Here is a 15,747-nt window from a genome sequence, read left to right on the forward strand (position 1 = left end):
AGTGACCCCAGTCTCCTCCCCCAGGGATTCACGTGGGGCTTCAGGGAATTAGTGCCCCGCATTTAGCTTGTAAAGTCTTCGGCTGCGTCTGCGATAGGTACTTGAAGCAGGTACCGAGAGCTAACCTGGGAGCTATTGCATCACATGAAGGCCCTGTAATGTTAGTTGCCTCTCAGACCTGCTCAACACCCGAAAAAAGGCCTCCAAAAGACACGCGCGCCTAAACGAAGCTACTAGAGACGTCCTCTTGCTACTCCTCGCTCACCACGGGTGAGGATGAAGCTTGAGACTGCGTCTATCAGATACACGGGCCAATGACGACACCATGGCTTTCAGATTTCCAGATCCTCGACTTCGAGTCGACGATGAACTCTCGACAGGCACCACCGCCAAGGGGTCTGTCGCCCGTACAGCGACCACCTCCAACTCCAGCGCAACGCGAGAAAGTCCGCCAAACGGTATCCCTCCGTTAGAAGTTTCCGCATACAATGAAGCTGCAGATTCTCAACATGTACCCTCGCCGAGGCGCAAAAATCTTGTCTTTGCCGACCCTTTCGCCTTTCGGTCCGTCGCGAACAAACACTCCTGAAGCTTCCAAGGCTAACACAGCATCAGGTATCTCGAAGAAGGCAGCAATGTTGTCGTTGTCGAGCGCCGAGGCATTTTACACGGATACGAGTCGTACCTAGTTGAACAATGGGCGTGTTCTCGAAAACCACCAACACTCCTGATCGTCACTTACACTGGAGACGAAAAACACTCGGTCGTTGTCGGTGTGCTCTCTGTTCCAATAGACGAGAGTCTTTGGCCTCCAAGGCTACGCTTCTACTTTGATCAACTCCAGGATTCACATGCGCGGCCCAAGGAGACTGAACTTGGAGAGCTTATGGTTACTAATCTGAGTAATTTCCCTTCGGCCCTCACCGTTATTATGGTACCTGAGGGTGATATCCGAAAATATCGCTCCTCTTTCATCGTCAATGAGGATTTGAAACGATTAGGATGTTCTGGGCGATCAGGAATGACTCTGTCAGATCCAACTGAAGCAACGCAGCTCAAGTTCCTGCAGCTTTACAGGACGAGCGATCGAGTACCTGTTCCGCAAGCTGTAGTCGAACTTATCAAGCTTTGTCAAGTCACATTATACATGTTTGACAAGCTGGGGCACCAGTACATTGATGGGCTGCTTTGCGACAAAACAGAAATGGCTATCAACAACTGGTGGATCGAAATTGGTGCTGAACACTATAATTTTGAGCCCACCGATGGCATATTAGGCCCCAGTACGGTGGCGGCATTACTAGGCATGTTCATGGGTGCTCGAAATCGTCTCCATTGGTACGGGGCCCCGGTATCAAAGGATGTATTTGACCTCGAAAACACTAAGCGTGGTATCGGCCACTTCCAAAAATCACAAAAGCTCGAGAAGACGAGACGGCTGGACCGTCAAACTCTTCTCAAGCTCTACACTGTGACTGCCAAGGCAGCTGCTGGAGAAAGTTGGGGTGTACAGAGGGCTGTGAAATCAACTCTGACAGAAGTCGGAGGTAAAAGGGGGGAGCTTGTAATGGGTATGGTGTCAGGAAAAGACAAAGGAGGACTAGCTGATATTGAGACTCTCGACATTGGCACTTTTGCTAGCTTAGCATATGGTGAACGGGCCAAATGGCTCTGGCATGGCAAGCCTCGGAGAAGCGTCGCTGAGCTACCACATCACAGTCCAGAATTGAGCAGCGCGGTACCTTGGAAAGAGGAGGAAGCAAATCCAAACCCGAAACGAGTATATTCAGCACCTGCTGAGAACGAACTGGATGCGAAGCGACTGGATGAGACTCTTGATGTTTACTCGGGCCACCCACCTGGATCCGCCGTTAGTGTCGCTGATGGATCAGGTGATAAGGAGGCTTCGCGAAAGAACATTTTCAAAGGTGTCGCTGGAAAGATGAATGACGCTAGGTCTGGTTTTGGACGTATCAAGGATGTCGTTGGGGGAGGCTTACGTGGACACACCAGTCGACCTTCGGTTTCAACAAGAGATGACTTTACAGAATCGGGCCCCAGAAGCTCAAGCCAGTGGCTCACTCCAGGAACAACACAACCGCCAGCGCCGACGCAAGGAGTGGGCAGAGCCTTCACATGGAACAACAAACCGCAGGAGTATCTGGCCGCGATGAAACGAGCAGATGCGGAGGGGGGGCCTGGTTTCCCACAGCTTTCGCACTTTGCGTCCACCTCGACAGTTGACATTAAGCATCCGGCCTCGGCTCCCGTGGAAACTCAAAAGCGCGAGCAGGATGGGGAGTTATTTGATATTGGGGTCGAAGTGCGTAAGGATGTATTGTCCAAAGCACCCTCCGCCGTTGGATCTCTTGTTGATGAGCATGACCTACAAGGGCCTGTTCTGGATGCAGAACTCAACGATGGTCTATCCAAAAGGGGCCTCTCGCGACGACACAGTATTCAGTTATCACAGTGTCCGAACATGACCGTTCTCAACGAAAATCGCTGGCCACGACGAATGTCATTTGGCGATGCTGAAGAGGCAGTATTGGAGTGGGAACCGCTCATCGACGTGGCAGATGCAGCGGATGGCCTTGCCAATATTGAAGCATTCAATGACCTAGCTCAGCATTTTAATCAGTGCTTGGAGGAAATGAAACACCGCATCGAGCCATGGGTCAAAGAGAAGATCAGTGCAGTTGAGGCTCTCGATGAACGCTACGCGAAAGACAAGGATGAAATGCATGCACTCTACTACCAGCTGAACGAGGCATGCCAGCGCATACGTATAACTTCTCATGAACTCCTTGCTGAGGAGCGGTCTCACCTCTTGGAAGGCCTTAAGGAGGTTGAGGCGCTCGTGGCTCGTCTCGATTATGAAATAAATGCTCTGTTACAAAAGGTGGTCGATGTGGAAGACGGTATTGTTACTTTTGAGAGGCAAGTGGAGGACATGGAGAAGAGAGCTGAGGCTTTGAAGGCCGAACTCGAAACCGAAGGGTGGCTTCACTGGATGTTCAGAACTGTCACAGGAATCGGGACGGGTCCAGATATTACAAAGTCGCCGTCTTAATCCAGGGGTTGATGTTGGGTAAAGAGCGTTTTCATGGGGTGATAATCCCCTGCAGGATCATCAGCACGGAGTTTCGGGACATTGATATCTTATCAAACATAGCATAGCACACCCCTGGGTACAAGGCATTTTTTAGGGTCATATTGAATAAACTTAATCTAGTTATAACTTATCCATGTACCAAAGTGTCATCTCTGGCCTGACCTCGGTTCCTTCATATACAGGTATATTACAGCAACACCTCCCGTTGCACCGTCGGTCATCATTTCGTGATGCAAGCGCCAGATATCGATTCAGATCCGATATGTATCCATTCTCCTGAATAATCGTACAAAGCTTCAATTCATCGCCCCCGTCTATTTGGGGTCCGCCCTCTAAATGGTTTGTTGAGGTCGTGAAACGTTCGCATTTCGCTCACCACGCTTAGAACATGCCACCGCCGCCCTGCTGGCCTCCGAGAGCCTGGCCCTGCTGCTGCATGATCTCGCTGACCTTCATAGATGTGTCGAGGAACTTGGCTGTGCAGCGGTCGAGGCAGACGGACTCGCCCTTGTTGAGCTCACCCTCGCGGTAGTCGTTAGGAATGCACTTCTTCTGGCAAGACTGCTGAAGACTGTGGCATTGCAATTTAGTATCGATTCATGTGCTTGGTGAGCGCTGAGGCTTACCGGTTGTAGGTGTCAGCCATCATGCGCATCTCGCTCTCAACGGCAGCAATCTTTTGCTCCGAGGTAGGCTGAGGTCGACCCATTCCGAGGAAACTCATTTTGGCGGTGTTGAGGGAGGTGTAGGTTGGGCGGTACGGTATAATTGAGACGTTGTGATAGTTAAAGGCTGCGTTATGACGGCGTTTTGGGGCCTTGGACTGGATAACGGGAAATTTTCCACTTATCGCGGATTGGTCGATTATGTAAGGATGCATTGTTCTGACTACCCTGCACCATGGTGCGTCAGGGACCCATTTGCATATGAACTCAAGGTCTTATAATACTTGGGGTTGCTGTGTTCTTTTAGGAATGCTGTAAAATTCTTGGATTATGTCTAGAGATCAGGGGTAAATACACAAGTTTTGCGGCATCAATGTTTTGTTGTTGTTTTGGAGCTTCAATCGACTATCATCACTGTAGCACTGTCTTGACTATATTGTTTTACTCCCACCCCAATTTCGATTGGTAGGAACTATTGATTCAAATTGCGCTATTTGGTATTATACTCATTCCATCATTTAATTCCTAAAGGTAATGTTCTTCGTGCGAGTCCACTCATCAAGACCAGCCGATGCACCAAAACGGCCATATCCACTAGACTTGGCTCCTCCATGAGGCAGACCACTCTCATCATGAATACTCATATTGTTGATATGCACAGCACCTGTCTCGATCTCGCGAGCAATTCGGAGGCCTCTCTGGAGGTCAGATGTGAATACAGCAGAGCTCAAGCCGTACTCGGTATCGTTGGCGATCTTGATGGCTTCCTCCTCCGTCTCAATAGCCATCAGAGAAACTGTAGGGCCAAAAGACTCTGACTTATAAATGTCCATTTCTGTGGTGACGTCTCTCACAACAATTGGTCTCATACGGGTCTTGCTTGACTCTTCAACATCAGGGTTTCCGTGAACCAGGGAGGCACCCTTCGAGATGGCATCCCTGATCAAGGCCTTGTTCTTTTCAACAGGAGCCGATGCAACAAGAATTGGTGCGTCCGCCTTAGAAGAGAAGACTTGTTCGATAGTTGCTGACAGCTTCTTCTCAAACTCGTCCTTGACATTCTTGTGCACAAGGATCCTTTCAGTAGACATGCAGACTTGCCCCGAGTTCATGAACGCCCCAAGGGTGCATTGCAGCGCGGCGAGGTCGAGGTCCGCATCCTCCCACACGATAGCTGGGGCCTTGCCACCCAACTCCAGAATAACAGGTTTGAGGCTCTCGCCAGCAAGCTTACCGATGATACGGCCAACAGGTGTGCTGCCGGTGAAGTTGATCTTTTTGACTTCGGGGTGCTCAATCAATGCGGCGGTGACTGCTGCAGCATTGGCTCTCTCGTGGAAGATGACGTTAAGGACACCATCAGGGAGCCCGGCTTCTCTGAAAACATCGGCAATGGCCCAGAGTGTTCGAGGAGAAACCTCACTAGCCTTGAAGACCACTGTGTTACCGGCGGCCATGGGGAAAACGACAGATCTTGTGCCGAGAATATAAGGGGCGTTCCTGGATTGACATGTTAGTGACCTTTGAGACTCGTCCGGGTATGAGAAACCTACCATGGTGCAATTGCTACAACGACACCATAAGGCTCTCTCAAGACGAGTGCGGTTGTGTTGGGATCCGACACAGTGGGAATGGCGCCCTCAAGTGTTCCTATACGACCGGCAACCTCCTTCAGATGGCTAATGCCTGTGCTGATATCGAAATCGGCCCAGGTAGCGTCACTGCCAGTTTCTGACATGGAGTACCCGCGGAGCTCATCACGTCGCTTTTCCATAATCTCAGCGGCCTTGAGAAAGAGATCGCGGCGCTCACTAGGCCTTGTCTTGCGCCATGACTTGAAAGCCTCAGCAGCAGCCTCTACAGCAGCATTGGCATCCTTGACGTCAGCACTGTGGTAGCGGTGGACGACCTCGCCGCTCGCGGGAGACACGATATCAATGGCCCTTTCACTGGTGTGATCGCTGCCGTTGATGAGGAAAGGCACAGTATGAAGCTTTGTCGCCATGATGAAGACAGGGTATCAAGTTTCAGAACAGAGTAGGTAATGTTATAGTCAAGCTGGATGGGGCGACAGTCGGGCAGGATGACGGGTTATATATGCGGTTTCGACGAGAGAAGGCCCATGGAAAGAAGGTAGCTGGCTAGATTCATTGTAGTCTACTTGCTATGCATCCTTGGCATATAGCAGTGCATGTGGGATAGCTTAGTGATGCGGATCGGCTCCTCCACTAGGAAGAACGAGGTAAGAGACGCACAGAAGGAGGAGGAGGAGGAGGATCCCCTAGACGCTAGTCCACAGCCCCGCATATTGAGTGTGGGCGACCCGCGGAATAAGGGGGGGGATGCTGAATTGTGGTGTTGTTCGGCACTTTCACCGGGTTTGGATTGGAGATCGTTATTTGACGAGTACAGTAGCACTGACTACTAACCTTAGATACCTATATAAAGTAGCCATGTCCGAGGCTTGTCCGAGGCTCGCCTAGCGTGGCAAGTGACTCCAATTGCATTGACATTCCCGATAATTTGGAATATTCGAACGAGGTTCACTTTTAAGGACCGTGCAAGGTTTCGGAAAGGAACAACAAGAGCCGATCACTCACGGATATTTCCCGCCTCGCCTTGAAATATTGCTGGCTTTTGATACATCTGCATCAGGCCAGGGTCCATGACTTGGGCGGCCCGAAACAGAAATGCGGGGTCGAGCTTGGAAACATACACTTTCATACATATTTGTAAGAGGGTATCAATTATGTATGTATCAGCCAAGTTTGAATAACACAGGTCCAGTAACAAAAGGAATCATGGCTGTTGCATCGAATTTGGATCCAGAAAAGGCTGAGAAACATCCGTTGTTCGAATGCAGAGAGTTTCTACACACGCAAAGCGTCAGAATCGTGTCTCATCAACACCAAGACTAATTATTGCCCAAATCAACTCACCGATTTCTGGCATTGATCCTGGAATCACAAAGTGGACCTCTGATTTGAATCGTGGACAATGCACGTCTTGGCCAGGGCGTTGGGGAGCGGGTTTGAGCTGACGCTTGACCGACTGACGAGGCTTGTCAGATTCAGACATGATGAGGTGTTTGAGGAAGGGCGATTATGATTGTTGATGAAGAACAATATATGAATAAAAAGAGAAGTGGTTTTGATGCAAAAAAAGCAAAGATGATTATCTAACGCAAGTAAGGCAAGGAGAGAGATACGTTTTTTTTTTTTTTTTTTGGCAAGATGCGCTCAGAACACCTGAGTCAGATATGTATAGGGTCGAGCCTGATTGGCTTAGCAGCTCATGCATGCCCTTCCATTGGAAGGACGGAGTAAGTATTACCAGGATAGGTAGTATGTGATTTCAAATTACCAACATAAGGTAGTGATGGATGATAATTTGAAGTGCTTTCGTCCATAAAAGAAGCTGAATACGGAGTAGTCAATCTAGATTTCGTCCAGACGCTGGGGTTCAGATGCATGAAAGGAAGTGGAGGGCTGGTTCAAATCCAATGCCATACTAAGATATCTAGGTGCTACTCAGCACATCGTCAGTCTTCGCAATCGGTAAATACCACAGCCAGAAGGAGTAAAATAGTGTATCTATAACACGAGAACATCATAAAACACCGAAGCATAGTTCTCTCTTGCCTCTTCTTTCTTTTCGTTGGTTACACTCTTGTCAGCATCATGTGATGAGATCGTGCAACTCATAAATACGAGATGGTCACATTACATAGGTACTCAGCATCAGGCGTCTTGCATCGCCACCCAAACATATTTAAGAAACTGCACGAGTTCCAAGCCTTCATGCACAATGTTGTTCTTTTCAGGGTCTCATTTGAGTATATCGAATTGTTATATCTGAGTTCCCCATATCACGATCACGCCTTTGCAGGGCCTCGGCTGAGTAATACAGTTCTCACGTGACTCAATAGTTGATCCGCCAATCAGAGACTTCAATCCCCGAGGGAATAATTTTCTAGGCGTGCGCGTGCCCCGCTCGTCTCCAGTTTGTCAGGTTGCTCAGAAGTCGTTGCATGAGGCAACAACGGTGAAAGAGTACCGTTCCTGTACCTTCCGTTACTGTACCTTCCCAGTTACATAAGATTGTCAAGCGAATTACTCTTTTCACGGAAGGACGGTGAAAAAAATTGGTAATTGGCCAGGTCAATTAGCCACTCACATTCGAGTCGCCTTTTTTCGCACCTTGAAACCAGCGAAAAGCAATCTTCTCCCTAACAAACAAACCCCTCTCCTCCGTAGTCGGCCTTTGCTCACGCGCATTGTCTTTGCCAACACACGACGCGCCCACTCAGCGCCGCGACCCGAAATATCCATATCAAACTCCAAACACCGACACCGGCACCGGCCGGTCAACGAACTCCGGGTATTTGCTTTTCGAAGCCTCCGATCCCTTTGATTGCCCGTGCCCGTGTCCGGCTCGGCCCCGGTGCATCCTCGCATCATCCCGTCGCGTTCTTCCTCCGGGCCTCCGGCTCAGGGCTTCGTCCCTATGGATGGTTCCATGATGGCTGGTGGGGCGGCCTCGATGAGTCCTACGAGTCCTGTCAGCTCCCGTCATGGTCATGGCCATGGGAACAGCAATGGCACCAATAAGCGCAAGAGGAGCAGCATGGTTGGCATTGAAAGCAGCCCAGGCAGTAATCTTGACGATCACGATGCTGAGCAGGAGAAGAAGCGCCAGCCTGGCGTCAAAAGGGCTTGCAACGAGTGTCGACAGCAAAAGGTGAGTCAAACCCCGAGAGCAGACTGTCTAGATACCATCGTGCTGACCAGAATTTTCCAATAGCTCCGATGCGACGTGGTGCAAGACCCTTTCCAAAGTTGCTCTCGGTGCAATCGCCTGAAACTAGAGTGCAAAATTGAATCAAACTTCAAGAGAGTCGGCAAAAGATCTAAGCACGCCGAGATGGAGAAGGAGATCGATCGACTGCGTCGCAGTCTTGCTCACGCAAAGTCTCAAGGCTTCACTCCAGAAGCCGATGATGATATGGACTCTCCCACCGCTGCGAGCAATCCCACGTACACTCACACTCACACCCGAAATCCTTCTTTAATGGGTTCCGACGAAGCTGTCTCGTCCCTACTTCATCTTAAGCGTGGCGGAAACTACAACATGCCACGATATTCGCACGACCTGGAAAATGTCAAGCTAACGGAAGAAGATGTCAACAACCTTTTCCGACAATTCTGGGCTTTCTATCATCAATTTCTACCTTTCCTCAACCCTTCACAGGCACCTGATCTCTTCTACCAACAACATCCCCTCCTGTTCTGGTCCATTATCTCTGTCGCTGCCCGACGATATAACCCACCAAGCACAAACGATCTGCTCAGCAATCTCTCGGGACCTCTGACACGTTTCTTGTGGTCAACGATAGGAGAAGTCCCGAGCAACTACTACGTGGTCAAGGCCATGTGCCTGCTGTGCACATGGCCGCTGCCCACAAGTACGACTTCGTCTGACCCTACGCACATTTTGTGTGGCGTGATGATGAAAACGGCTACTGGAATAGGTCTGCACCGGCCCAATAACATCCAAGACTTTTCTAGGGTGTCAGTTGAGTTGAACAAGGAACAACTCAATGACCGTGTGACAACATGGGCTGTTTGCAACATTGTTGCGCAGTCTGTTGGGACTGGCTACGGCCAGCCAGCGTCAACTCTTTATGACTGGACTCTGGCCTCACGAGCTGGAGAAGAGAGTGCTTTCCAACTATCGCGAGATTTAGAGGCGCGGCTACAGATTGAGAGATTCTGTGACAAGGTCTCGAAGGAGATGTATAGCAACGCTAGCGATCCCCGTGGCGTTGCAGGAGATGAACACCGGGCAATGCTGATGCGTGTCTACCGTCGAGATTACGCAGAGCTGAATGCTTCCATCCTTTCACAAGGGCTGGGCCCCATTGTCTCTTTGCATCTCCGGGCGGCGGCTCTTCACATGCGCTTGGCCGGTTTCTTCGATTCCAGTAAGACCCCAGGTTATATGGATGACCTGATGGGCTTATGGCGCGCCACTACCGCTTTTCTCGACGAAATTCTCGAAGTCGATCAAGCAACTAGTCCTCGGGACAGCGTTGGCGGGCACTTACTTCTTCACTGTAGTAACTACATCGGACAGATGATGGTTGCAGCTGGCTTTGCCCTTCTCAAGCTCATGAGATCGTTCTTCTCGAAGACTATAGACTTCCAGCGAGGTCGAACGCTCTTCCATCAGACGATCCGGGCTATCCGGGCTACCAGTGTTGTTAACAATGATCTTCAGTGGCGTTTGGCTGAACTCATGGTGCAGATGTGGAATGGCGCTCGACTCGAACACAATCAACATAACTTCAACAGTAACGACAACTCACCGATCCAAATGGACGACAGCCTCCAGCTCAAGGTTCGATGCCGTCACAGTATGAGTCTTGTATTCGATTCAGTCTGGAGGTGGAGGGAGGACTTCCAGGCATCGGGGCGAGGTACTATAGACTGTAGGTGATCCCCTTTCTCCCTATGTTTTGGTGAAGGCCCCTGAGTAGAGCATGTCTTGATTTGTCTTGTGCAAATATTGCAAGAATGCTAATACAGACAACAGCTGCCAAACAACCGACAAATCCAGATTCGGCTAATGAGTCTTCAGCATCATCAACACACATGGACAGCACCCTCGTACCATCTCACACCCTCCCGCCTTCGAGTCTGCTCAGCACCAACAACACTCACAACAGCAACCCCAACTCGAACGGCGCCCTGACACCGGGAGCCACAGGACTCTCAGCTGTTTCGTCAGCCCATAGTATGATGGCTGGTGTCAGTTACGGAGATGCAGCCAACTACGACTTCTTCGACCCCCAGCACTGGATGTTGGACGGCCTACTTGACTTTAACTACTCATATGTGCCTCCCTTGGAAGGCGCCTAGGAACGTGATCAACAACATTGGTACTATGAGTGAGAGGTGCATTCGACATGCATGGTCTCGAGAGCAATTTTCCCTTTTTAAACTGGCGTGAGTTTCGGCACTGTAACGGAGCATCATAACCCAGCAACAAGGTCTATTCCTTTTTTCTCCCACTGAAGCGAGTCTGCTTCTCTGCTGACATCAGGTCTGCGCACGGTTTCGTTTTCCTTTTCTGGTCTTGGGTTTTGTACTCTTTGCATCGTGATTAATCTTGAGACTGTTGAGCCAGGGAGGATATACTCAACTGTTGCATTTCCAAGTCGGGATGAGCTTCTTGAGGAATAAAATGAAAGATGGAAGTGGTAAAAGACAGTCTACGTGTAATTATGCAGTATGACGACATGTTCAGAGTTCTATAAAGACAAGCAATAATCATCATTCTCGATGTCTATGTACTTGAAAGGGATAGGTGTGTTGTTGCCCAAGCCATATAAAGCGAAAAAAAGTATTGGTTCTATAAAAGATCACTAGAATATGACCTCGTCATCCAAGATATGCTGTATCGTACGTCAAAGTTAGCTCGTTTTGACCCATAGTAAGAGTAAGTGACTTCTCTGATGAATATTAGGATCAGCAAAGCCAAGACTATACTGGTTCACATATTTTTACCAGTTTGTACAGTTTCCGTTCTCGTGTATCCAGACAAGCTCGGAGGCACTTTTGCAACTTTGGCAAGATCTCGAACAGAGAGACCTGATAGCCCAATGGATATGTCCCAGGCAGAAATACAGGCCCCCATCAATCATAGGCCGAGGCATTTGGCTAAGCGAGTTAGAAGTCGTCTCTGACCCATGCCATTTCACATTCACAACGTATATGGATACCATGGCGAAGGCGAGGCTGCAGGGAAACGGAGACGCGGGGACTTGATCCGTGAGCCGAGTCTAATTGAAGTTACGGTGACATTGACGCTGACAAGCGACAGACAGACAGCAACAACCAGGTCCAGGTCCTGGGCGAGGGAGGACAGGGATCGGAGCATTCTGTCGTTCTCCTCTCAATGGCACGTACCATTATGTGCCCCTTGATCAATTACTCACTCTCAAAACCATATGGGGCACCATAACTGGGTTCAATGAAGCATGAGGATGGGGACTGGAGCTGCACTTCTGCTTCTGCCTGCCGCAATGTTTCAAACAAACAGCATCTTTAGATCAATCTAATTAACTTTAAACCGATGTATGCCTCGACTCACCGATGTCAGCCTTGAGAAGCAATCGCCGAAAATGCATGCAGCTCATTAACCCAAGACCCTGGCTCTTGGAGGTTGATTCGCAGCCGTCAGTCGCATCTGCCCCTCCATCGAGCTAGTGTGGTGATACAGTAGAAGACAGTGAATGCCATTGTAGAACCCTTGAGCCATCGCCAAGAATCTGGGTCAAATTTGGCGTTTCCGGCGTCGACGAGTCTATTGTCGGTTGCGTGATGATGGGCCTGATTCGGCTTCCGGTGGAGAGCAAGGAACAATAGAATAATCTACGCCACAGCCGTTTGCCTTCTCTTTATTTCCGAATTCCTCATCCCACGGAAATGAAGTTGCCGTGGCGTTTTCAGTGATATTCTTGACAGTTAAAAGGTACAATTTGGCTTCGAGAATGCAAAAGAGGCCGTTTTGGGCGTCGATGACATCAAGTCAATAGTAGCTAATATCGGTTGAATAGACACTGGCTTGACGATGAATTCCACGAGTGACAAACCCTTGGAGTCGCCAACGGCCATGCCTCAGAGAGCCAAGACGAATGCATTCCTTGTCCGCCTTCGTGATCGGAACATTTCATTGTCCCGAAAACGCCTTGCCAGGGCAGTACATCGGGTCTCTCCACAAAGCTTAGAAAGTCTCGGCAATCAGGCAATCCGTTCATCAACTATAGAGTTGGAATAACGCCTCGCAGCAGATATTATATGACCTATGTCGTCAGGTAAAGTGTATGGCCGCATTTTCAGGCCGGCAATGCCCTGTTTGGCCTGTTCTGCAGACCCATGGCTGCATGAAACGGAAACGGCTGGGGGCCTTGGTACGCGGCAGAAGACAAACCAAATACCTGGATTAAGCGCCCCCCAGACGACAAGAGTTGGTTGAAAACTTACTCTCAACGATGCCATTGTTATTTGTTTCGAATTCAGTTCGACAAGGCACTCTCAGAAGGCCATGTAAAGCAAGCAATGCGAGCCATGCTCGAGTCAACTTTCTAGAAACTGAGCAGTGCCGGCTCCCTATATTCTTTTCCAATCTTGACTTCTCTATTCCGTATTGATATTCCATTGCAGGGATGCTGAGGGCAGCGACCTGAGCCAAGTCGGCGCAGTGAGCATTCATAGACGAGAAACAAGGGCATCTGGAGATCGAAACCACTATCAGTATCAGTATCTGTATCTGAACGGAAGACGGGCCACTTACTCTTCAGGACTGTAGTGGGGACACCGGGAGGAAGAACCACGTCGAATTTGATCCCTGGTGGTCATTCTCCTCTGACTCTTGCTCTGACTCTAAGAAAACACGACCAACAGAGGCACAACCAACAACCAACAACACGCCCCCTCCAAGTCCCATCCAGTACTTGCGCCCTGTGTCCGCTCATGAAACTCGCCATCGATCTGCGCTAGGATAAGTCTTCCAGCCTGTAGCAGAGCAATTCTGAGCCCAGCCCAGCCCAGTTCCACGCAGTTTGCTTCACTAAAGAATGCAAGACTCGGCAAGCCGTTAGACGGCGCTTTCAAGTGCCGGGATTCACGCGCCAACCCGCCATGAAAGTTCTATTCTCTTGACCATAGTTGCAAGCAACTGCTGTGTCTTCTGCCTGTGCGCCGCCAATTCCGAAAAGTGGCGTCTCATCCCCCAATTTCCCTTCAAGAACACCATCTTGAGATGCAGAAAATGCCAATCATGACCACACCGTCGGAGCACAGGCCCGATGGATCCACAAACTGGCTTATTCCAGTATCGTGATTCTCTTATTAGAGCCTGAAATTGAGAGAAAGATCTTGCTCCCAACGAGGGTTTGAATCAACCCCTGGTCAGAAGAAACTGGAGACTTGTTACATATGTGGATAGACTCAGTTCCGAATGAATCCTATATCTATAGAGTCCTAGACTGGATAGAGAGACGATAGATCACTTTGCGGAGGCCATGTGGTGTCAAGGACTGCAATGTAATTTTCAAGAGTCTTTGCCGAGTACTCTTGGTGTTGCTTGAATTTCAGGCCCTGGCAAACAATACTGTCACTGTAACTCCATGCTATATGCTTAGAGGCATAAGAAGAAAGGGGTTTGAAATGATTCAACGGCCAGGAATTCTGGGTCCCCATTGTCAGTGACTGGTAGAGAGAAGCATGCCAAAAGCCCTCACGTTCCAGGTCAACAATGAGCCCGTGCTACAGCGAGCAAGCAGCTATCGGTGACGCATATCAATGAAGTGACTGGTAAGAGTCCTCTTTAAGTTGGACAAGGTAATTGATTCGAGGCTGTCTTGCTTTCCTCCTAGTAGGGCATGAGTTCGGCTCTCGCGGTAAGCATCAATAAGGGGGCTGATATGGCAGTGGGCTGTGGTATGAGGAAATACCACAAAAGTCTCCCATAATCAGTTATTTTGACGTAAAGGAAACATTTAACACAGGCTAGAAGCCAGGATAGAACTTTGTGGCGATTGTTTGTCCTACCGGTAGTGCAGAGGCGCCCGATAGCTGCACACGTTTTGGTGCCTTTAAGACAAAGTCAAGGCAAATAAGCTCTAGCTATTCACGTAACGGCAAAGCCGACGACTAGCCTTGGGAGATTTGGTCGTTTTGGGAGCACAGAACAATGCTGCCAAACCAAATAGAGCAAGCTAGAGACTGACAGTTGTGAGCTAGGACTTGGTCCATGTGAAGAACAATAGGTAGCCACAATCAGTTGCTCACTTGGCAGAGGTGCAAAGAATCCTATTGACACCCAAAAGAGGACGTCGCATCTGCTTGTTGCGGGCGTATCCAAGTATTGCGGTTACAAGATGATGTATGGTAGCGTACGTACCCTGGCCGAACAGAAGAACATAAGTGCCATCGCAATATGGAGAGGAATCAGACATCCCTTGTTGCTGTTACTGCGCAGCGCATGCCGCAGGTCTGCGCCGTGGGTGAGTATGTTGACGCTGAATGACATGCTCTGCAATTGACCGTGATGCAAACAAGTCGACGCGTCGGGCCGTAGACATGCGCAATCAGGGCCAAAGATGGGTGGATGGGAACATCCGGAACCCCACGAGGTTGGCTTCTGACTTCTGACGAGGGTGTGTGTTTTGTTCCTCATTAACGATGATCGCCCGATAGATGATAAGATGAGATGGGTTGCCAAGCCAAGAAAAGAGGAGGGAGCCTGGGAGGGGTTTGGGGGCGTCGCCTTGTGCCTGTGCTGGCTCCGGAAGGCAACGCTAAAATCCAGCCTAGCAACAAATCGAAAACGTCTTTCTGCCAGGGCTCAGGGCTTGAGCAATGAATGTCAAGCCTGGCATTGGCAAGGTGCACCCTAGCGAGAGCCATGTCACAGCGGGGGGGCCGCCATTCGTTGCAGACGGACGGATATGTACGGTACCACACCTGTTATGGATGATTGTCTCAACGCTGATGAGCCGTGTCATCACCTGCCTCTTCTGCTCAACGTACGAGCAACAAACACGTTATCTGGTCCCGAAAGTCTGGTACCGCCCACTCTGCATGAGCATGCGTGTGATTCGAAATATGACTGGGAGAAGGGGGAGCGGGTCGGACAGAAATGCGACCCTATGGACCGACATATACGAACTTTTGAGTTGAAATATGAGACGTCAAAAACGCGGCTAAGCCTGCGAACAAGGCGGAATACTCGCGGCAAACACTCCCATGCTCGTTAGAAATGCCTTAGCGAACATGCCTCGGTAATTCCGATATGTTTGGTGTGTTGTATGTCAGTGGTAGGGGGCGATCATCTAACCTGACGCGACAAGAGCGCTTAGAGTGGACTTTAACGAGTCAGATGCGCATCGAAAAAGCCGGT

At 49.7% G+C, this 15,747-nt stretch overlaps 6 protein-coding genes across 14 annotated transcripts; 2 read left to right on the forward strand and 4 right to left on the reverse strand.

Moving 5' to 3' along the window:
• The first annotated feature begins 91 nt into the window (after positions 1–91).
• On the forward strand, positions 92–4,140 carry FVEG_00470 (hypothetical protein). 3 transcript variants are annotated; one of them, XM_018886953.1, is made up of 3 exons: positions 92–564; positions 616–3,454; positions 3,501–4,140. In XM_018886953.1, the coding sequence occupies exons 1-2, from the start codon at positions 326–328 to the stop codon at positions 3,071–3,073; spliced, it is 2,697 nt and encodes an 898-aa protein (XP_018742625.1). In that variant the 5' UTR covers positions 92–325; the 3' UTR covers positions 3,074–3,454; positions 3,501–4,140. The 3 variants fall into 3 exon arrangements, with proteins under 3 accessions (XP_018742625.1, XP_018742626.1, XP_018742624.1); XM_018886954.1 differs by having other exon boundaries at positions 92–3,454; XM_018886952.1 differs by having other exon boundaries at positions 616–4,140.
• FVEG_00469 (hypothetical protein) lies at positions 3,174–4,015 on the reverse strand. Its single transcript, XM_018886951.1, has 2 exons — positions 3,742–4,015; positions 3,174–3,686 (listed from the first exon to the last, which is right to left on the reverse strand). The coding sequence occupies exons 1-2, from the start codon at positions 3,993–3,995 to the stop codon at positions 3,497–3,499; spliced, it is 444 nt and encodes a 147-aa protein (XP_018742627.1). The 5' UTR covers positions 3,996–4,015; the 3' UTR covers positions 3,174–3,496.
• Positions 4,141–4,242: 102 nt separating the features above from the next.
• FVEG_00468 (hypothetical protein) lies at positions 4,243–6,042 on the reverse strand. Its single transcript, XM_018886950.1, has 2 exons — positions 5,334–6,042; positions 4,243–5,280 (listed from the first exon to the last, which is right to left on the reverse strand). The coding sequence occupies exons 1-2, from the start codon at positions 5,783–5,785 to the stop codon at positions 4,299–4,301; spliced, it is 1,434 nt and encodes a 477-aa protein (XP_018742623.1). The 5' UTR covers positions 5,786–6,042; the 3' UTR covers positions 4,243–4,298.
• A 537-nt stretch (positions 6,043–6,579) lies between these two features.
• Positions 6,580–6,858, reverse strand: FVEG_14669 (hypothetical protein; the record flags this gene model as incomplete). The annotated part of the gene is made up of 2 exons (XM_018903621.1): positions 6,580–6,650; positions 6,720–6,858. 2 exons carry the CDS (start codon positions 6,856–6,858, stop codon positions 6,580–6,582), a joined length of 210 nt encoding a protein of 69 aa, XP_018742622.1.
• Positions 6,859–7,604: 746 nt separating this feature from the next.
• Positions 7,605–11,224, forward strand: FVEG_14668 (hypothetical protein). 5 transcript variants are annotated; one of them, XM_018903616.1, is made up of 3 exons: positions 7,605–8,520; positions 8,584–10,270; positions 10,375–11,224. In XM_018903616.1, the coding sequence occupies exons 1-3, from the start codon at positions 8,287–8,289 to the stop codon at positions 10,698–10,700; spliced, it is 2,247 nt and encodes a 748-aa protein (XP_018742617.1). In that variant the 5' UTR covers positions 7,605–8,286; the 3' UTR covers positions 10,701–11,224. The 5 variants fall into 5 exon arrangements, with proteins under 5 accessions (XP_018742617.1, XP_018742618.1, XP_018742619.1 ...); XM_018903617.1 differs by having other exon boundaries at positions 10,420–11,224; XM_018903618.1 differs by having other exon boundaries at positions 8,584–11,224.
• Positions 11,225–13,749: 2,525 nt separating this feature from the next.
• Positions 13,750–15,364, reverse strand: FVEG_14667 (hypothetical protein). Of its 3 annotated transcripts, none has more exons than XM_018903615.1 (2): positions 14,637–15,364; positions 13,750–14,570 (listed from the first exon to the last, which is right to left on the reverse strand). In XM_018903615.1, the coding sequence occupies exon 1, from the start codon at positions 15,022–15,024 to the stop codon at positions 14,719–14,721; it is 306 nt and encodes a 101-aa protein (XP_018742616.1). In that variant the 5' UTR covers positions 15,025–15,364; the 3' UTR covers positions 13,750–14,570; positions 14,637–14,718. The 3 variants fall into 3 exon arrangements, with proteins under 3 accessions (XP_018742616.1, XP_018742615.1, XP_018742614.1); XM_018903614.1 differs by having other exon boundaries at positions 13,750–14,033; positions 14,087–15,364; XM_018903613.1 differs by having other exon boundaries at positions 14,749–15,115.
• Between the last annotated feature and the right edge of the window lie 383 nt (positions 15,365–15,747).

Source organism: Fusarium verticillioides, chromosome 1, assembly GCF_000149555.1.
Source record: "Fusarium verticillioides 7600 chromosome 1, whole genome shotgun sequence".
NCBI classification, from domain to species: Eukaryota; Fungi; Ascomycota; class Sordariomycetes; order Hypocreales; family Nectriaceae; genus Fusarium; species Fusarium verticillioides.